At 25.8% G+C, this 23,648-nt stretch overlaps 2 protein-coding genes across 5 annotated transcripts in view; one reads left to right on the forward strand and one right to left on the reverse strand.

The window, feature by feature from the left end:
* The window catches only part of LOC129962714 (dimethyladenosine transferase 1, mitochondrial-like), a 66,833-nt gene extending 61,606 nt beyond the window's left edge, over window positions 1-5,227 (forward strand). For 2 of the 3 annotated variants that reach the window (XM_056076651.1, XM_056076649.1), the window contains exons 3-6: window positions 876-958; window positions 2,475-2,746; window positions 3,770-3,923; window positions 4,901-5,227. In XM_056076651.1, the coding sequence (XP_055932626.1) occupies window positions 876-958; window positions 2,475-2,746; window positions 3,770-3,923; window positions 4,901-5,168 (777 nt within the window). In that variant the 3' untranslated portion in view covers window positions 5,169-5,227. The remainder of the gene's footprint in view (window positions 1-875; window positions 959-2,474; window positions 2,747-3,769; window positions 3,924-4,900) is intronic. The other variant, XM_056076650.1, reaches the window with a different exon arrangement.
* Window positions 5,228-5,952: 725 nt separating this feature from the next.
* Window positions 5,953-19,679, reverse strand: LOC129964257 (uncharacterized protein C8orf76 homolog). 2 transcript variants are annotated; one of them, XM_056079006.1, is made up of 8 exons: window positions 19,559-19,679; window positions 15,465-15,707; window positions 14,660-14,744; window positions 12,887-13,247; window positions 11,194-11,260; window positions 8,751-8,810; window positions 7,473-7,562; window positions 5,953-6,082 (listed from the first exon to the last, which is right to left on the reverse strand). In XM_056079006.1, exons 2-8 carry the CDS (start codon window positions 15,699-15,701, stop codon window positions 6,071-6,073), a joined length of 912 nt encoding a protein of 303 aa, XP_055934981.1. In that variant the 5' UTR covers window positions 15,702-15,707; window positions 19,559-19,679; the 3' UTR covers window positions 5,953-6,070. The 2 variants fall into 2 exon arrangements, with proteins under 2 accessions (XP_055934981.1, XP_055934980.1); XM_056079005.1 differs by having other exon boundaries at window positions 19,379-19,641.
* Between the last annotated feature and the right edge of the window lie 3,969 nt (window positions 19,680-23,648).

The raw sequence follows: 23,648 nt of genomic DNA on the forward strand, positions 1-23,648 counted from the left end.
CAAAATTTTTCATGCTTTTGGGAAACATTAGGCATAATGATGCTTTTGTTAACATTTTATTATCTTTGTACTCTTAATACATATAGATAAAATGCACTTACAAATGTATCATTAAAATAGTGATAGAGTAATTAGAATATTAAGTATTATTTGAAGAAATTTTTTCAATTTCAGTATTTGATCTCTGACAATTTTTTTTCTTCCCTATCTAGCAAAAACGAATAATTATCGGTAAATTCAATGCAGAATCTCATTTGCAATTTTTTCTAAAGAATAAGAATGTTTATATTTTGAATTTAAAAAAAAAGCTTCTAAATTCAATAAAAAAAAAAAATTTACATTTTGTGGATAGTCCAAAAATAGCTTTTAAATTATAAAATTTTTTGTATTCATTACTTTTACCTTCTGAATTTTGTCTAACATAATTCAGTGCACGGAAGATGATTTTCAACCATATCCAAATGAATATAGGTGGTGAACATTTGAATTAATTTACCCTTTCTTTATTTACAATTCGAGACATTTTCACTTGAGAAGCTGCCAAGAATTAAGTACCAACCGAGAGTCACTTCCTGAATGCAAAGGATTAGTGTTGCTCTTTTCTTCAAAAGACATACAGTGTCAAACCTGAATATGCTTAAATACAATTGTAAAATTAATTAAAGTCAGAATATTTATTTTAGATAAGTAAGTATTATAGAAAACTGACAAATATTTAAACCAACCTATTTATTTTTATCATTCAGATGTATCTTAAACTATTTTGCCTTGAAAAAAATTTCAAGTTTTTCTGGAGTTTTCTTGTGCTTTTATTTCGCTTGCTCATAGAATTAGAAAAAGTAGACTCTGATTGAATTTTTTTTCCCTTCCCCCAGCTTCTTGCTGATGCCAGTGGTGGTAGAATGAAAATAATACTGGCAGATGTTATGGATGTAGATTTAGAAAATATTTTACCTAGGTAAAAATCTTTTTTCTTTTACTTAAGCAAAGTTTAATAACTAAAATATTTTACCAATATTTACAAATTATAAAACAAAAAAATAATAATAATTTTCTTCTTTTTTTTACCAAGTACTAAAAAAGATTGGAAGATCTGTGAGAAAAATCAGCTATCTGCAAGAATTTTAAAATGCTAATGACAGTCTTGTATGCAAATGAGATAAGGAAAGAGTATTGTAGTTATGAGAAATTTAATCTAAATATTTTAATGAATCTGTGTCATAAACCATAGCACATTTCTGACTAGGAAACTTCCTAGTACCACTCAGCAAATGAAAGGGATGTAGGCAGGTCATTTTTAAAAAAGTTGTTGCTACTCTTGTTGCCAAATAAATTTGTAAAAATTTATGAAGTATGTAAAATATTTGGATTTTATTTGCAATTTATCAAATATAATTTGTCATTCTAATATTTTTCATTACTGTCACTTAGTTATTTCAACTTTTCATAAAAATGAAGCATCTGCCTAAATAATATTGTATATAAATGCGAATACCACTCTGTCACAAATCAGATTAAAATAAATAAAATCACATATCTTTACAAAATTATACTGAAATAGGATAAAATTCAATTGAAATAAATAATAATCATGTTTATTAAGTTAAAAAAGTGTAGAAATATGAAACTAAATTGACCATGAGGACCTCATAATGTTCCTTGCTTACTACGACAAGACACCTAAAATTGTCACTAATCTTAAAACAACATTATATATATATGCTTGTCTGGCCATGTGCATGTAAACTTGATAACTTAAAACATCATAAATGAAATGGATGAAATTTTACAAATAATTCATGCATAAAAATTGTAGATTTCTATCAAATTTTGGACAGAATTTGTCTTTCCACAAAGGAAATTTTTAAACATATTTTCGTTATTGAATCCAAAATTTTTCATGAAAAGTAATATCTTGCTATTAAGCAATATATCATTAAAAGAATGCTGTTTTTGTAAGTATACATACAATATCTTAGGAAAAAGTAAATTTTGTTTGATATAAAGTAGAATGTATTTTACTAAAGTACTTAATAAAAGTAGAGCTAAAATTGTTTTTTTTCCCTTGCTTATTATACTTAGTATATATATCTACATAACATTATAATTATGTCTACTTCTAATAAATGGCTGTGCATTATCAGCTACAACTGATGGCTGTACCTAAAAAGGTAGATTTTATAAGCTAGAGATTTGATTTTAGAAGCTATGACAGATAGAAAAAAGTCAATAGTTGCTGTTATGATAACAAACATTACAGCTCATTGGCCTTTATGAGAGCACCCACTGCATTTCTGATAATTTTTAATATTTTGGAAAATTCTGGAAAAAGTTAATTTTCAAAATATAAAACTCTTGATTTAACATATCATCCTCTATTTACAGAATAATATTTCTCTTTTTTATATTCTCATGAATTTATTTGATATCAATCACGTATAAAATAAATATTTTTGATTAATTTGGTCCATCAGAACATTAGCATGTGATTGGACAATGCTTCCGCCACCTCTTTTCATTATTGGAAATCTACCTTTCAACATCTCTACTCCACTTATCATCAAATGGCTGAGACACTGTTCCAAACATACTGGCCCTTTTATACATGGTCGAACACGTTTAACACTCACTTTTCAAAAAGAAGTGGCTCTTCGAATGGTGGCTGATGTAGATAGCGAATATAGAAGCAGACTGTCTATCATGTGTCAGTATTTGTGCAGTGTAAAACATTTATTTAATATTCCAGGTAAGTAGTACGGTTTATTAATGATATTTGGAAATTTATTATTGACTAATTGAATTCTGTTATGAAACATAATAAACATGTGTTTCTCTTAGTATGAATTAGTTGAAACCAAACTAATACCTAATGATGTGATGCATGGAAGTCTCGAGGATAGGAGTAACAGATCATGTCACAATTCAAAATCTGTTGTATCTGCTAATCTAATTAAACTAAGCTTTTCATTTAAGACTACGACATATGTATGTTAATATCATAACTAAGCATAATAGAATATCTAAAAGTAATTGAAATGTATAAATCTGTTTTTTTCCCACATATTTTCTTTTTTTTAATAGTTTTGAAGAGGCTTTCTTCTAAAATTAATTCTGTATTTTTTATAATAAAACCACAACATTTTATTGAACCAATTTTCAGCAGAAGCCAATTTACACATATGACTGATATTTACTAATTATAATTCTGTAAGTAGGAAAATACAAAATAATATTTATTTCATATCTTCCTATTTAATGAATTCAGCAATCAAACTAAACAACTAATTATTTATGACCAAACTGTTCACTAACTTTGAGATATATGGTCATAACTAGCTAGCTTTTCATAAAATAGTTTTTATTTGATCTTTTAAGAACAACTCTTTCAATGCTATTTAATCCTTTAAAGAACTTTTGTGTGTATTAAGTTTTTGAAATAAAAAATAGCACTAATTTTATTACATTAATTTATAGTGCTGTTGCTGTAAAAAAAAAAAAAAAGGATGTGAATTAGATTTGAAAACTTTTTTAAAAAGTTGGAATGTTGGCTGGGAAATAACAATTAAAAAAATATTTTTCACGATGAATGTCTGTTGCATTTTGAAGGGAAAGTGAAATGTTCCGAACCATTATTCTGGTTAAATTTGATTTCTGTATATTTATTCAAACACTATTAATTACTATAAAGGTGAAAAAGAACATTTGTTCCTTTACAAGAAAAGAAAAATTACATGTAATTTTGTTTATAATTTTGATATGTATGTTCTAGGAAAAGCATTTTTTCCAAAACCTGAAGTTGATGTAGCTGTGGTGAAATTCACACCTAGAATTCGACCTCTGATTGATCAACCTTTTGAACTTGTGGAGAAAGTTGTTTCAACAATATTCCATCATCGACAGAAATTTTGTCGCTATGGCATTACGTGAGTTGATCTTTTTGAAAAATTGTTTACCAGTATTTCAAACTTGAAAGAATATCATTCTGAGTTGAAACTAAAATTCTACCATTCTATGCAAAATACTCATTATAAAGTTTAAAAGAAAAAACTCTATAGATTGCTATGAACTTATCTTCAATTAATCAGTTTTCCAAAAGTATACTCTTAACAAGAAATCATGCCCATACCTTCCTTTTTCGTGGTACTTATAATTTTGTTAACTGCTCAAAAAGTTACAAGAAATATTACTATTCTTTTTTGTTTCACTTCAAATTTTATTTATAAATCAAATGCAGTTTATTTCATTAAATTTTTAACTATTAAATAACGACATTTCATTTAAAAAGGCTATCACTGATTATAAAATTGTAAACAGGTAGCAAAAAAAAAAAAAAAAAAAAAAATTATTATTATTCTTTAATTTAGAAATTTAAAAGAATGAAATCAATTTTTTTTGTATTACATTGATGTATTATATAATATTTTATTTCTATCTAAGTTTTAACTTCTTGCATTAACTTTTTTCTATACAGTTGTCTTTGTCAATAAGGAGTGTTCGGAAGTACAGATTACAGTAATTTAACATTATTAGTTTCCAAAACTCTAAATTGAGAATTTCATAAGATTATGCATGATTAGGTTGAAGTACTTGCATAATGGTAAATGAGAATGAAAATATTGCACTCAATTCAGTATTTTTCTTACATAAAATTGATGCTAATGTATTGTTTTGATTCTTAAAAGTTTAATACTTTATCATTGGCAATAATGATAAAAGCTTATCTCAGTGATACAATTTTGAAGTGGAACAAATAATAAAATACTTGTATGTAATAGTAAACAATGAAAATTAGAGCATACAGTATACATGAAATTATTAAGAGTAACTTTCATATATTAAGTATGGACATTTTTAATTTGTATAAAATTAATGTTGGATAATTTTTTCTTAATGATTTCAGGAATCTTTTTCCACCTAACAGACCAGAACTAGTTGAAGAAATGATCAATAAATCAAAAGTAAATCCAGAAAAAAGATCTTTCAGTTTGGAAATGGAAGAGTTTAGAGCTTTGTGTAATGTTTATAGTGACATATGTAAAAATAACCCTGACATTTTAGAATATAATTATTTGATCCACAAAAGGAATTATTCTATGTTTGATGAGGAAGATGATTCATCTCAGACTGATATAAAAGTTGATAGTGATCTTGAAGATCATAAAATGTAAATAAGTATATAATAAATGTATGAAAATTCTGGTACCATGCATCAATTTCATTTTAAGTTTTTACATCGAAAAGAAACGAAGTCATTTATCTTGCCTTACGTTTTTTTTAGATATGAAAAAGAATAAAATTTTAATTTGACATGCAATTTCATATGTTCATTACATATTTTTATGCCTCACTTCTGTATATTGTATTCCTATGGTTTTCAGTGACAGATGGGACTGCATATGTAAAATGTCCATTCATTGAAATATAATAAATTACAGTTCAAGATGCTCTCGAGTGTGGAGCTTTTGATGTAGTGTTAGTGATTAATTAGTCAATATTGGTCAAGGTTACAACCCTTTCATATTTATATAATAATTAAGCATAAAAATATTTGTAGATCTAAATTCTGATGAAGCATTTAATACATATTTACAAAAAAATTTCAAATACAACAGAACTGAATAGTTAAAGAAATTTCTAATACTCTATAATAAGATGGAACATGCTTACTTTTAGACAATATAAATGATAGCACGTTTCATTATTGCTCTGGCCCAATTTTAATGGAAATGAATTTGTTGAGGTTTATTTAAGATATTTTAAGCATGTATTGTATAACTCCAAAATCAGAATAATTTTATATTTCACTTTTAAAAAACAATGCATTTTATGTTATATATATACAATATTCAATTTTCATTGCATTTTAATGATTGAATAAAATCTAATAATTAATATTTCATTGATTCAAATCTGGTATAGAGTCTCAATTATAAAATAAAATGAATACTAGTATTTTTCTAAAAAAAGTTTTATTTACAGAAGTAGAACATCTTGAGATTGTGGTCCATAATATACTTTTTAAAAATGAATAGGAACTGAGGCAGTATATTTTCCAGTGCTTTATAAAAATTTACTCTTGAACCTGTAAAATGAATAACCGCTAATTAATAGCAAAATAAAAATCATTGAAAATTTTAAATCTTACACCATTGTAATATTGAGAGATGTTTCGTTTGTTAATTTGCATCTTGTCATTAAAAATACAAAAGAAATAACATTTGAGTTTAATGCATTGGATATAAGAAAGAAATAATCGGCAATGCTTATTTAATTTACAATAATAACTCTAATATTAAACAACATCAAAACAATTAAAAAATCTACATTTTCACTTCCAACTTATCTCGAGCCCCCAAAATCTTACCCCCCCAAAAAAGTACTCAATTTTGGTACACACATTTTAAGAATGAATGCCAATACCTCACTGTGGCAAGAAAAAATATATAACTTCCTTATAATTAAATTGCCTTTCATTCTTACAATGCAAGAGATAAGAGGCATTGTTTATTTAGCAAAGTTCATTTTATAAGTGTTCATTATTATGGCAGGCATTCTTCAATTTTCATATTAAGATTGAAAAGTAAAATCATCTTTCAGAATCGTATTGAAATTTTTTTGAAAAAGTTTATCACAGAAATTTTAGTATTTAAAAATTTAACAATTTTAATAAAATAATTTCAATTTTTTACTACTTACCACCATTGTTTAAAAATATATAAAAAATTTAGAAATATTTAAATAATAAAAAGCATAAATAGAATGGAATAAAATAATAAGACACAAAAATGCAAATAAATTATCTAAAAAATATTAACTCTCCAAGCAACCAATTACTTTGAACTTTTAATGTTTAAACCGTTTTTTAAAGTAACAATTTTTGCAATACAAAGTATAGAACAAGAGAATATTGTAATTATAAAATAGAAATTTGCCGAATTTCCAAATTTTAAGACTTTGGAGTTAATTTTTTTAAATGTCTCATTACATAGATGGTGCATTGTCTTGTATGCAAATGTCAACAGAAACACCACCTATCTATCTGTTTGGAGAAACATACACTTCTAAAATTAACTTGTAAATGCATCCAAATTTTGGATAAAATCCATCAAAAAGTTATCTATTTATCTCCTCAATTAAAGGTATGTGCATACAAAATTTGTCATGTAATCTAGAAATCAAAATTGTAGATTTATATCAACTTTAGATACATTGATATCTTTTAGCCAACTGGAATTTCAAGATAACAAATAAACAACTTTAGAGCTAAACTTTAAAAATGGAACAGCATATAGGAAGGTTGATAGATTGCGGTTAAAGAAATTTTCATCCAATATCAATGCTCATTTTGCAGTTATATTTCCCAAATACGATTTTCATGAATTTCATTATATTTTTTGATTAAATATGCAAAAGTAAAATAGTGACTATTTCTATAAAAAAAATAATGTAAATATTATGTAAAATTAACATACTGTTGAATTTTTATTTGTGGTCAGGTTGCTATAATCATCAGAAGCACTTTCTGATTTTTGTAACCCAGGCAAAAAGTCAGACCCTAACATCTGGGAAAAAAAAAAAAAAAATGTTAGTATAGTAATTTTTAATGACAAGTTTAAAACATAATTATAATTTTGAAATTTTCTGAAAATTATTTCTTCAAAATAATAGAAACAACTTACGATAAATTTCAAGATACGACAAAGTTTATAGTTATATATTAAGCTTGTAGAAATGATTTTAGACATTTTAATGGAAGCTGTGATACAATCATCACATAAAGCATGAAAAAAGTGACAAATGTACTATTACAATAGAGTCAAATTATACTCATGTTATAAAAGTCATACCAATTAAAATTTGATTTTTTTTTTTTAAATATAACGTTTAGAACAAGTCTGCTGCTTCAAACATTTTTTTAAGCTTAATATTTTTACTTCAAAATAGTCCTAGCTATAATAGAACTCAAAATTCCTAATCTTCCACTTTATATAATATTGCTGTTTACTTATATTAGTCATTAAGTTTTCTTTAGCATTATTAGATGAAGTCTAAACTCTGTAAACTTTTCTTCAATTTATTATATTTAATTAGTTTCATTCATATGATTAATTTCTTTTACTTGCCACCCCCTCCCCATTGCAATATGAAGCATGACGCTTTCAATGATTTAAATAACATATTGCTAAGTTGAAAATTGAAAAATCCAGCAGCACTTTACTTTTTACATTATAAAAACCAAAAGTTAAACAATAACACATTTTCCAAACTCAAAAGGCAATGCAAAATGCAAACAGAGTATTCTAGCATCATATTATGTCAGATAAGTATACATACAATGCTACATTGAATAACAAATTTAGATGGTTCGTACAGTCATATTTATGTTTGACCACAGGAATCAATTCCAAACGATTCCAACAGTGAAAGTTTTTGAAAAAATCCCGAATATGCAGGGTTGAAAATTCATCTTATAATTTACACAGAATTAATATATATATATATATATATATTTCTGTTTATTTACACAGGAATAAATCCAATTTTCATACAATTTCGACTGATTCAATAAGTTTCCTTATGTTATGAAAATGAATAATTCCTTTCTAGTTTAGTATATAGACATTATCATTTTTACAAAACTAATCTTTGATCAAAGCAAAGCAAATTAATGATGTACACCTTTACAATTTTTAAATGTAATGATAAATGTTTTTGTAATGATAAAAAAGAAAGAATAGAATAAATCTTACTGTTGAAGCTACATCAATAAATGACTGATCCATTTCCATATGCTTCAAACTGTTGGCAATCTAAAAAAGAATATATTATTAAAGTAAGGAAATCTGAAAATAAAAACAAAATCATAACTACTTTAAACAAATATTAATAATGGGTAATTTGAAGAGAATTTTTATTGAAAAGAGCTACCTTTTCAAAGAAATAAAAAAAATCAATCAAAATAGTGAGGAAACAAGAAAAATAAAAATTTACTCATACCTAAAATTATAAAACATAATAAATCAGAATACACACAAACTAAATAAAAAAAATCTAAGGGTTTAAAATAATTTAATTGACATAATTCCTATTAAAAAGTTTCTCTACAAAATTTGCATTTTAAACAATTAACTTAAAATGCACAAATATCATTCTGATTATTCCATACTACTTTCTTCTTTCAAAGTAATGGAATTTTATATCTTCTTAAATATTTCAAATATTAAAAATAACTTTCTAAACTTATACATTTAATGATATTTTATTAACATCAAATATATTAAAATACATTTTATAATATCCCAAAGCATTTACGATACAATAAATTTCCTATTATTCCATTTTCTTTGCTAATTATATTTTAATAGATATGGCAACGAAATATGTTTTGTTAGCAGCAATTTCTGCTAATAATAAAAGTAAATATATGTGCACATCTTTATGGCACTCTACAGAACAGACCACTGAATTTATAGTTCCCAAATTTAGCATTTAAAGTAGGTTCTAAAAGAAAATTTTCATGCTAATATATAGTAATTGCTATAGGAAAAATAGTGCATCCAAAGGGAAATCAATATTTTCATTAACTTATTATATATGATATTCTGATTAATTTAATGAATAAATATCCAAATTCAATTTTGGTTCCTTAGAATAGAAAAAAAAAAAAAAAAAATGAAAGTACTTTGATGTGTCAAAAATGAAAATTTCAATTATTCTAGACATAGTTTTTTTTAGACTGTGAATAATAAAATTTGCCAAGACCATAAAGTAAATTATGTCACAACATTTGTCAGCTTTTCCCTAATCCATATACTTTTTCAATATTTATAAATGAAAAATTAGAACACAAGTCTACACTAAAGATTTCATTACAGTATTTTAAATTGATTTATATTTTCAATTATTAATTGACGCTTCATTTTTTTAGTTTTCGATTTTTGGCCCATAAAAAATCTTAAGAAAACCTTAAACTAGATAATAAATGCTTATTTTGACAGGTAATGAAAGTACATTTAATTTATAGGCTACAACATTTAAAAATTGATATATATTTCCATATAATAATTTAGAAAAAAAGAATTTGTAAGTTTGAGAATTGAATATCATTTATCTGATGAATAAAATAAATATAGTTTAAATTAATAAAAAATAACAAATTTGTACAAGAAATTTATTGAAAACTAAAATAATTTCAGAAATTATGGTTTGTGCCTTTCATTTTAAAGGCTCACTAGTTGTTTATAACAAAAAACTTTGGAAGCATTTTGATGTAGGAACATATGTATTGCATCATAGCAATCTGAGGCACAAAAAAAGAACTAAATCTATGTTTTTTAGTTGATAAAAATTCGCCATAAGTTGTATCTAAAACAACTCTTTATGTTTCCTTAATTGGGGATAGCTAGATTATAAACTGCATTTGAAAGAGCTTGTTGCAAATCTAGGATAGTTTATTGTGAAAATTTTTTCAAGGGTCTGAGGAAATTAAGCACAACTTTTCACCTTGTATACCAGGATGCATTAACTATGAGCATTAATGTCAGATCATTCATATTTACTGGTACATTTTCTTAAAACTTTCACAAATAAAATAAATAAAAATATTCATTCACAATAAAAACCTTCATGTTTAAAATGATTTTAATGCAACTTAAAAATATAATTAATCCGTTCAGAAGTTTAATTCTGGAACTATAGTTCAAAATAACGGGGTACCTGAAAGTTGCTTAAGAATCAATTCACAGAATTATAACATCTGAAATCTAAATGATCTTCTCTTTGAACAGATACATAAATAGCCAATTATTTTCCTGTATATAGGTAAGAATTTCATTTATGAAGCATTTTCATAAGTTTGCTAAATAAAAAATAAATGCAGATTTAAATTTAAGCTCAAAATACACAATAAACTTCTAAGAGAAACATCAAATTTCAGATATTATGCAATATATGTTAAAAATTATACAAAGGGGGAAAAATCCAACAAGTGGAATTAATAATATCTTTGAAAAAAATATATTAAAAATAATTTACACATTTTTGCTTATGCTGACATCAAAGGAATGCTCATAAAAACACATTTGTCGTAACTGACATTTAGGATATAACTAAACATAAATTGAAAAACCACATTTTTTTTTTTTTTTTTTTTTTTTTTGCAAAAGGCAAGTTTTTTAGCAACAATAATAATACCTTTTCTTTCATTCTTTCATCTCGTTCTACAGCCAAATGATTAATTCCCCCAGAATCTATCAATGTTCTACAAAGAAAATTAAAAAAAATATTTAGAAAAACGATGATATTTGAAGTATTATACGTTTCTGCACATATCCGTATATTATATAAATCTAAAACATTCATAGAAACAGGCACGGAAGTTCATTAATGATTTTTTATTTCCCATAATTACAAAGGAAACCAATTTTTAGGATATTTTTTACTAGGATACCAAAAAATACACAATTTTTTTTAGGAAAGATTATTTTTTAAAAAACCCAAACCATGATTATAGCATGGTGACAAGCCAAATAAATAAGCAAAAAGCAAATAAGAGACAATAAAAAAAGTATCTGGACTTGAATAGATATGCAGCTTAGAAATTACAATAGTTGGAGTGATTAGAAAATTGTCAAAACATAGTTAATTTGAAATTTTATATAGCATGTGTGTGTAAATCCTTTCACATACTTTTATTTAACTTGATTTGTTTTTGTAAACTGGTATTTCATTCATTCCTTTACGTGCTAGAGATCTGAAAATTTTGCACTGCTCTGTATTCATGAGAATTTCAGATATTTTTTAGAACTTAATTAAATTTATTAAAAAATTCATAAAAATGTATAATAATGAATTCATAAATTAAAGACTAAAATATAAAAAAACAAAACATTTCTTAATATTATAATTTTTTAAATAAAAAAAATTCACAAAATGTAGGTTTATAAATGTGAAAATAACAATAAAATATTACATCATTAATTTAATGTTCTATCTGGGTCATTTAAAAGCAATACCTTCAGATCTATAAAAAGCCATTCCATAAATGGCCTGAAATATTTATGAAATGAACTCAGCCAATTCTTATCCAAAGTTTAAATGGAAATAATTTTTAATCCTTAAAAGAAATATTAAATCTTTGATGAAAGCCATTCAATCTTAAATGAAACATATGCACTATTTTCAAAGAACATCATCATACAAAGTATCAATTTAAAATGAAGCTTTAAAGACAAATGCTCTCAAAACATTGCATATTCAAAGATATATCACAATAGCAAAATGAGAGAAAGGAAACTCAAGCACAGAAAAGAATTTTTATCTAGAGCAAATCCAAAACAAATTACCATGAAAAGGAATACTTGCTTAAATTAATTTAGAAAAGAAAATATAGTTTTTAAATCGAATAGAATATACCAGATCTAATAAAAGTTTAGTATAATCATTAAGTCAATTTTTGCAAATATACTCTGAACACATAATATTTACATTTAGAATTTGAAATTCATTTATAGAAAAATTATCATTGCAATGATCAGATTATTATCAGATACGTAATAAAAATCCCCTTTAAGAATATGTACCATAAAACTTATAAGATGTAGTATCTTATGTAATTTTAAATATTAGCCCTTGTTTGGATGTGAACAAGTTAATATATTTTAATATCAAAATTTGATCAAATTGCACATTTTACAAAACTGAAAGTAAAAATTTATTGCTATTTAAAAAACAAACTATATATGGGCATTTTCTAAAAAATGATTAATATAGAAGAAACCAACTACCAGGTAATTAGCATATTCCAAATGTAAAATGAAATACTGAAGACCATGAATATCTTGATAGTATATATGATTAAAAAAAAAGTCAAAATGCAAACACATACCTAGTTCGTATGAGGCAAGATGACACAGTGAGAGTTCCTAATGTACATATTTGACATTTGCTATTAGCAACATCACCTGAGCTTTCATCTGTAGTTGATGAGATTCCACAGCACGTTGTGGCACTGTCTGAAGAACAAACTAAATTGGCACTTGGGTTATTTTCTTGAGCTTGTGGATGCCTGCACGAATTCAACCTTGATTTAAAAGTGCAGCAAGCTTCTATTTCTGGATTTGGTTCAGTTGTAGAATATTCTGGCAAATCAATATTGAATAATCCAGCATAACAAAGTCCAAGACGATGCCAGAATTCAGGACATGACTTATGGGCTTCAAGACATTGATGAAGAGCCTCAAGTTCCTCTAAAAAGTTAAAATATGCATCAACTGAACTGAATATACTATTACATTAAATCAATTAGAAATTATTTTTTTTACAAAATTTCACCAGGAAATATAAAAAGCCATCTTTGATAAGTGCAAAACAAATTTTAGATATAATGCTCATTAAGGCAGCAATTATCATAAAGTAACATCTTGATTTTCTAATAACACACTTGTTACTATAAATAACACAGATAAATCAATTAAATTCGTTACTTTTTTTTAAATGAAAGAAAAGGTCTTAATATTAATCTAAAAATCTTTATTTCAGAATTACAATGTATGTCATTAAATATTTTTTTAAAAAATTGATGCTTTTATGTTTAAAAATCCTGTTTGATACATCCAATTGAATTCTAGAAACAACAATAAATGAAAAATTAAAGACTGCAGGGCAAAATCACTATTACGAAATTTTAGCGGCTTATATATAATCTAATTATTTGCATATAAGCCACTAAAATTCATGATACATTGATTGGTTGTATAAAGATTAATTATCTTTCTTTTTGTATCAATTAAAAAAAGGAAATTTTGAAAAAAAAATTAATTTTTTTAAATATAATATTTTATAATTGGATTTTGAGAAATCAGTTCTAAAATTCTATTGATTGGATAAATGTCAGGGAGTTTAAACATATTCTTTCATAAAGAAAACTAATTATTCTAAGCTTGCTCTCGGAGATTGCATAAAAGGTACAATATTTAATAAACATGCCAGCAAAATAACCGATTTTTGCGAGCAGAAAGAATAGTCCCTTAATTTCAACATGTGTATTTCTATGCAAAACAAGTACCCTATATTTGAGATAACTTGAGTGTAAGTTAATTCATAATGGGATTAATATAGAAGATATATATTTAAAGCTATCATAAAGTGACAATATATAAAACAGTAAGGTTAGAAACCAATACTTTGAATTGGTTAAATTTAATCTAAAAAAATATATAATTTTTAATGAGCATTTGTTACTTTCATAACAAATAATTGTATACAAAATTTAATGAGGATAATTTTATTGACAAATAAATAAAACTTTCAAAGTCATTAACAAAACTGCAATATCACATCTTTTATGATTACTCATTAATGTTTAAAAAGTGAAAATTTGAAAAATCTATACAAACAGAATATGACAAATAGACATTAATTTAACATTGACAATTTAATGTGTTAAAAACACTTAGACAAGTTCTCATAAAAAGTTTATTAGTGATAATTCCACAGCAATAATTAAAATTTTCACTGATAAACGGTATGCCGATACAAATGCATCTATAAATAATTGTAGTAGAAAATTTATGTAGTAACATTTTGAAAGTTAATCTGATCTATTCAATTCTCATGGTCAATTGGATAAATTAGTATTTAATTTAAACATAAAATGTACCTTCATATTTTCCTAGTTTGTGACAAACAGCAGCTAGAAGATTCATAGATATGAGCTTCTGATCAGGACTGAAAGAAGATTTGTCCTAAAAATAATAAGTTTAATTTTAAGCATGTATCAGAGCAACGATAAAGCCATTTTAAACATACAGAAGGGTGGGGAAAAAAAATGGAAGGCATGAACAAATGCCTGCAAAAAAAAAAAAAAAGAGAGGAGCAATTTTTTAAAGTAATTTTTTCTCATAATACAGTATAAACAAAGATTGTATAATGGTTTAAAAAACAAAAACATCAGAATATAAGCTCGGCTTTGGATTTTTAATAAATTTAATATTTTTTAAAAAAAGAATCCATATCATTCTGAAATTTTCTTTGTAATTAACATATGTAGATAGCAGAATTGGCAGCTGAATGTACTTTCATTGATAAGTGATACAATAATATATGAACTCCTGTTTATTAATAAAGCAGGTTTCAAGTTTTCAATACCAACTATTTATTAACCAAATTTGATATTTTTTTAATTGCATAAAAGTAATTTATTTGCCAGAAAGTTAATTTAACATGATTAATCATCTAATAAATAAGAGCTTAAGTAAAAGAGCCAAAAATTTAATACTAACTGAAAACTTCATAAAAATATTTATTTAGAAATTACTAATAGACAACAAGGACCCAAATATATAACTAAGAACTTGTAAATTTTAATTTTCAATTATAATAAATTATAAAATAATAAAATCATAATTACAATATGAAAGTAGTTGTAACAAAACAGTGCATTATGAAAACATAAATAAAAATACCAGCTTCAGACTCCATTCCAGTGCCTTTTCTGCATTTCCTATCTGCAGATAAGCCCGAGCAAGATTTTCCATAAATTCTCTCTTCCAAGTATTATTACTTGATGGAACTAATTCAAGGCATCGTTGATACATTTCTATGGCTTTAGTGTAATTTTTAGAAAAATAGTGATAATCTGCTTGATGTTTTAAAGCAACAAGCACATCACTAGCATCCTTTTCTGCTAGATTAGTATCCATGAACCACTGAAAGATAAAATTATACATTGTAACCACATAAAGATAACTATATTCTTAAATTATATAAAGCTTACAAGATATATAAATTAATACAAAACATAATAATAAAGCTTACAATCAATCTAAATAAAGTAGTAAAGATAATAAAAGGAAGACTAGACATTTTATATACTACATTATTTAGAGATATGTCAAGACAATTAACACAACCAACTTTTGTAATGAAAATGAAACAAGTCTGCAGAATTTTTTTTAAATGTCTAATACATAACACATATTAAAGAACAAAAATAATTAAAGTGAGGTAAACTGTGTTTGAATGAAAATTTTGACTTCCAAATCATTATCAAAGATAAATATCCTAACTTTAAAGGATAAATAAAACAAAGCTTAAATTAACTATCCAGTATTGTCAATTCAGTAAAATAACATATCCATAGGAAGAGCAGATAACAGCAAGTATCTATTCCAACAGGGCAACTACCTGCTGCTGTTATATTGTTTCTACATTAAGCACAATCTTATTGAATACTGGCTTAAAGTAAACCTTACTTAATGTAAGCCAGCATAAAAAACTAAATAAAAATCTCTAGATATATAATTACAGGATAAATGTATTAAGTAAAATAAGTTTAAAAGTATGAAAATCAAGTGTAATGAGTCAAGCAAAGATATATATATTTTTTAAACATATTTGTAAAGATTAAGTTGTAAAATTTTAATTATTTTAGAGTTTTGGAAAAAAATTTTAATCGCAGATACACTTTTAAATAAAAATACGATTTAGAATTTTATTTTCACATTATCTCTTGTAACAGACACTATGATGAATCATTTTCTATTTAAATAAATCCCTTTGTTATCTTTTAATTATAATACAGATAGGATTATTTATTTAAATAGAAGGTACAAATCATAGACAAGATTTAAATAACATCAGTCACAGCCAAAATGTTAATGATTAGCCAATTAAAAAAAAAATCTCATGTAACAGCTATAAGGTACTCTTTAATTAACAACCTTTTTTGCTTTATTCTTTAGACAAGTAAGGAATTCAGATTTTAGACCAATTTTATGTTAATATGCACACAATATTTATTAGTTACTTTACAATTATATGGTACAAATACAGAACATTTTAAACACAAAGAGGGTAAATTTTTTTTCTACAACAAAAAAAAAAGTTAATGAGTTTTTCCATATTTTTCTGGTATTTGTGTACTAACCTCATGTCATTGAGCAGTTACTAAGAATCTATTAGCATACAAAAGTTTACGAAACAAAGATACTTTTTTAAAGTAAAGCAAAAAGTTTCAACTGACATTTATTTAAAAACAACTGAAATGTTTAAATCATTTTGAAAACATACTTTTTTAAAAAGGGGAATGAAGAGAAAGTATGATTTTCTTCTTCCTCTATGATTATCAAAAAAGAAAATTCACAAAATACAATACCATTTAATAATATAATTCATCATATCAATGTTAATATTCAGTAAAATAGCAAATTTCCCACCAGTAATACCAATGTAAAATGCTTCATATTTTTCTGCCTAAAATTAAAAATGAGCAAAGAAAATTGCTTACAAATTATTAACTGCTTGTGTATTAAACACTTAATCCCCTAGGATTAATTTTAGCCTACTGAATATGTTAGCTAAAGACATGTAGTTAATAAACACACACACACTATTTATTAAACAAAATAAAATTATTCACAAGCTCTTAAGAACTTTTATACTTTGAAATTAAACATAGGTGCATTTTAGTAAATTATTTCCTCAAATAACTTTTTTTTTTCCTTTTTAGAAATATTTAACAGATATTTAAAGTTCACAATAAACTCCATTTCTAAGCAGTTGAAGAAATACATAGGATATTTACTATCTCTATTCTTCTGTTTCTAACTATTCAGATAATCTAGTTTTGTAGCTATTCTCTGCATAAAACAACTGTTTGATGGAATGTGCAAATATTTGTTATCTTTACATTCCTGGGCATCATCTTTAACTACCCAGATAAGTTGCAGGAAAACCAGTTATTACAGTTAATAGCTTTAAACCATAATAAATTATAGCCTGCTATCTGTACTAAAGGCATAAAAAAATATTGGGGAAAAAAAATCTGGATATTTTTTTAACACTTATTAATTAATGGCCAAAGCAATTCTGCTACCCCGTAAAAAGCATGACATTTTTATGTAATCTTACTTTATCAGTCTTCAATTAAAAAAAACGATGAAAATAAATGCAACAAAACTAATTTAAAAATTTGTGTTACAAAAATATTTCTTTATAAAACTAACCCACTTCTTGATAACTCTTTATTTAAAAGCAGGTATTCTTCTGTCAACTTAATTTTAGCTTCACGTAACAAAATTTACATTTCTTTTTCACAGCACAAGGTAGCTGTACACATTTCACACTTTCTTGTATTTCAATAACAGTAATGCTACTGTATTTCTTTATTTACATTTAATAATTGTTGTCCATTTACAGATAAAACCGAACACAATATTAAATTATCATAAAAAAGGTAAATAGTTCATGACTGGCATTAGGCAAAACTTTTCATGACAGTCACAATATAAGGCATTTGATAACTACTTAAAAAATTAGTTCATTATCCATAAAAGACTTTTAATACTATCCTATATATATTATATCAATTTATTATAAAGATTAAAGAAAACAAATCAAGTTTCCAATGACTTTACAACTTTTCTCAGCCTAAAACTTTGCATCGATAAATTTATGATAAATAACAGTTTATGTATATGCATCATTCTGGCAAATTACAATTGATGGTTAGCCTTAAATGATTTATACAAATATAAGAAGTTTTAATATAAAGGAAGATTTCAACTTTGAAGATTCTGGCCACACCCAATTATAAGTAATTTCATTTACTTTATAATTAATGTTTACAAATCAATATAAACAGAAGGAAAGCATTACATAGCAAATATATAAAAGAAATATATACTGTATAGAATATATTTATATAAAAATAAGATTTTAAGCAGAAAATTAGCAAGCAAAATAGTCATAAGTACACAAGTTGCTATAAATCGATTTTGTTTTTCTTATAATAAAACTTTGAAAAGTGTTTATAAGACAGTATAAGCAATAGTAATGCAAAAAAAAAAAAAAAAAAAAGACCCTTATAAAGCTCGCACTTTTTTTTTTTATAAATCACATTTGTTCCAACACACAGAAGCTTGCATTTAATGCAAACCGATTTGACACTTTTGTTACATGCAAATTTTTCTTAGATAATCTAAAATATGAACAAGGTAAACTATGAAATAGCAATAGCTAAACAATTCTAAACATCACCAATTTTAAATTTCATCATCTTTATTTGCGTATTTTTAGAAGCAATTGTTTTTAATTCAGTTACAATGATAGACGGGAATGGTAACAAAATAATTAAAAATAAAAGTTCATAGCAAATAGGAATTTATTTTTAATTTCATACAAATAACACTTATACAATTTTATAATATACTTTAATTTAACACTGATTACATAAATTTTAACTAATAAAGACAGCACCGAATGAATAAAAATATTTTATTTCACTATCCAAAACAAGGAAAAATATTCTCTTCCTTAACATAACTCCTTTATATTTTTAACAACTAAGTTAAGCTACTAGAGACAAAATTTTACGTACTAGAGGCACGCAAACTTTTGCTTCATAGTTCGTTGGATTATTTGGCTGTTTTTCCTTAGGTTTTTCAAAAAAATCGTCATCGAATTCGGATCCGATATCCATAAGTTGTAATCACATACTCATCGGCAACAAAAAAATAATGAAATAAGCAACAAATTTTTTGCAATGTTGGCTTTTTACCCTAAAGTTCACAGACAGGACACACACACGTTTGCTGACGTCCAAACACAACCTCCTAAAAGAACGGAGATGAGCACGTTTTTACCGTTTACATTTTCAGCGGTTCTGCCGATGACCTTCACACTCATAGCAGGAAATATTTCAGAATCTGACAGCATACGCAAAGAAAAGAATATAAGAAGTATAACTCATGCTTAACAATATTTTTGATTATATTTGTGAGTTTATAGTTTCTGAAAACTGCAGACTGAGTCATTACTTTCAGTTTCATAATTCCTTCCAATTAATTTATTGACAAGATTCAAAATGACCTCAAATGAAAAGACCCAAAGACAATATAGAAAGATAAAAAGCAATTTTGTATCTTACTTCTTTTTAACAGGTCTCTGGCAAACTCGATAATTACAAGGAAAAAGTCTATTTTATAAAAGATCTATACTGTTATTTCAAAAGTATTTAACGCTGTTTTAAAATTATCGATTAAATAAAAAAAAATGTGTCGATATTATACAAGAAAGCTCTATAGATAAAAGAATGGAAAGCAAAACACAATCTCTTGAGTAGAATCTATAAAATAGATTCTGCTTAACAGATTTCGAAAAATTGATTTCATGCGTATATTTTGGTAATTATAGATACAAATTAGACATTAAATGATTAAAGACTTGACTTAAGCAAGGACGGACTTCAGTGCAGTAAAAAGAAAAATGTGTCTTGAGTGCTCGCAACACGTAAAAGATACATCATGATATTATAGGGAAAAAATAAGAAACCTCGCGAAGCTTTTAATTGTATGAAATATTAACATTTTAAAATGAGTTAAATGCTAATCAGATATTATTATAATGGTCATTTATAATATGGTTAGAGTTCGGACTGACGGATTCCATTACACCAGCGTTGCTGAAGTTTTGTCAACTATTAGCTATGATTACAGGCTGCATAAAAGTGTTTCTGTTTTAAAATAATTTATGACACAAGACGATCCACAAGGATCCTTACTTTCAAGTATTTCATGGAATAATGATAAAACTATCCCTCGGGATTCAAGCCTTTTAGATTGAAATAAAAATAAACCTTTGAATTTTCTATAAAGATATCAACACATTTTATCATATTTTAATCTATGCAATAAATTATTGTAGGATTCAAGTGTGACTATTATCCGAGATACAATATTATTTGTGTTCTGGGAAATTTCAACTGGTTGAAAATGAAACAATAAATTGTTTTCATCATTATGTACCGTATGTATTTGAAAAATGAGATTCTTTCAGAGCTAACAGCTATAACCAGTGGCGTAACCAAGGTGGGGCACATACCCTGGATATGGCTGTCATGGGTTGGAAAATTAAGGAATCAATTCATTGCATTTAAAAGAAAATTTTCTAACAAATTCTTATTTCCAAGTTTTTAAAAAAACTGAAAAAGATTTCACCAAAATGACAGAGAATTAAAATCGTCAGTAGGCTTTCCTAATTGAGATATCGGTTTATTAGAAACTAATGGTTTCATTAACTTATGGATTAGAGGTTATGGTTATTTTATCGATTAAACAGAATAAATTATAACGAAACTCTTATTAGATAACCTTTTTTTTTTGTTTTACCGGGAACATAAATCTTTTTTTGATTTTTGTGAAAAGCCATAGCTTTGCTTTTTTTATTCTTCGAAATCAAGGAGCGCTCGACATCCGCACAGCTAGAGATTGTATGAATTTCAAAATCTTTCAATAGGAGTATAATATGTGTTTAAGAAATGAAGCGTTTTTCAAATATTTAGGTAATAAAATGGATTATCTGAAACTATGTATTTGATAATCAAATCATGAATACTAAAAAGTATATTTATAATTGAGTATGAAAGTATTCTTATTTAGAGTATCAAAAGAAGACTTCTATCTTTCTTCTAGATTTCGCGGTATTATAATTTCATTTTTTTTTGTTCGTCTTGTAAATTGCACAGATATTAAACATAATCTTTCTTTTTTAGCATGCAACAGAGGAAGAAAATTATGCTTTTAGATATATGATGAAACAATGGAAATGATTTGAATTTCAGGACAATAACAATGTGATCTATTGTTGGAAATAAGTGAAAAAATAATTTTTAAGAATTGAAAAATTTGCTCTACTTTTAAATTAAAATAATTAAAAAGGCATTTTTTAAAAATAATTTTGAAAGGGTGTATAATTAATTTTTTGTGAGATAATATTTGCGGAAGTTATAGCGGAAAAACGCCCCAGGAGAAAATTTTAAGGACTATATTTTTCATTCATTTATTATAATAAGTATTATTTAAGTGATTTGATATCTGTAATAATGCCGAGAAAAGTTATTTACTGAATGAATGAGAGACTTCCCACTAACAGCCTGGTTAGGAAATAAATATTTGGGCATAAATAAGAACGACTTCCACACCGAGAATTTCGCAACGAGTATCGCATCTCAGAAGAAAATATCCGCTGTTTAAAAAAAATTAAATAAATGAGCGTGCGCGCACTCAATATACACAAAGTGAGACATTGGCAACGAAGAATTCGAACAATACCTTCAATCAACTCAATTCCGCTACTGCAATGGCTGAAAAGGACGATTGAAATAAAGCAAGCTTTTTACAAGGCGTTTACAAAATGATTATGCTGTGACAAACTCAATATATCATATGGTTTAAATTTTCAAATATTATGAAGCAAAATTCTTTTCTTAAGAAATCGCTTAACGATAGTCAGATTTTTACTGTCATGATGGTGGGATTAAATTACGAGAATTTCGAACTAGAGATTAATAGCATTACAACCAAAAATCATTTAAGCAACATTCTTTGATTAAAGGCTCTTCAAAATTCAATACAAGGCAATTTTGATTGCAATTTTAAAATTAATTTTGATTCAAAATTCATGGACAAATATATGACATAACAGATTGCTTGCAGGCCTCAGCTATAGATTCCATATTATGCTGGATAATTTATTAGAGATTTTGATAAGATCTAAGAACAACGATTCAGGAATATTGTAAATGCACTCTGTGACCAGAAATAATAGCCATACAGTGTTATTTATGCGACGTCTTACACATAAATATTAGAATTTGTCAATCGTCACATGATGAATATTATAAATATCAAGCTGCAATTCAGAGCAAAAAACCTTTTTGATTCAAGGAAATTTAAAAAGAAGCTGGATTATGCTCCCTGAAGGCTATGTTTTCTCTTGAACAACTGTTTGTTACTAAGTGTTTCTCAATCTAATAATATTTTTGTATCAATTATTGGAAACAACAACCAAAATATTAAACACGACTGTATTCTCATATCCAGTATTATATTCTAAAAGTTATTGTAAATTAATACATTTTCACATTAATTTTTTTATTTATTTTGTGCATTTTTGTAATTTTATACACTTTGTTGAAAATTTAATTTTAACAACGCAGCAAAAAACTAAATTTTTTTATGAAGGTTGAGATGGAGGTGAAAAACAAAAATTTAAACGTGAGAAAATTTCGCACGACTTTACTGTGCTTACATACAATTAAACACAAATAAAAAAATGGCTTTACATTAATATTTAAAATAAAGATATATAGTTAAGTATTTTTAAATGGGTGCTGGGAAAAGTCAGCTTGGGAAATCTCGGTCGCAACAAGTCAAAGTGTGTTAAGAATTCTTAGGATACAATAATGTTGTTGACGCTTACATGCTAGCTACAAGACAAGAAGCATTTGGCTGGAATCTGTTTTAATATGTTTAATATGTTTTAATATCTTTGATATAATGACTTAAATAATTAATCAGAGTAGCCTTTACTAATCTTTTGATGACTTTGTTTGAGTCATAGTTACTTAGCAACCATCTCGCTTTTTGACGTCGATTATTTGATATCGGAGGCGATGTGAAAGAACGCTCTAAAGTAGATTTGAACCAAGCATTTATGTAATGAGTGATAAGTCCAATAGATTTGTAAATGAGAGGAAAAAAAACTAGTCTCATCAGTAGTTCAAAACTGAATTCGTGGTTGGAAAGTTATGTGATTTTCTAAAATAAAAACACTTGTTGATATTTGAATATATGCAGGATTTTGTACAC

Source organism: Argiope bruennichi, chromosome 3 (genome assembly GCF_947563725.1).
Source record: "Argiope bruennichi chromosome 3, qqArgBrue1.1, whole genome shotgun sequence".
NCBI classification, from domain to species: Eukaryota; Metazoa; Arthropoda; class Arachnida; order Araneae; family Araneidae; genus Argiope; species Argiope bruennichi.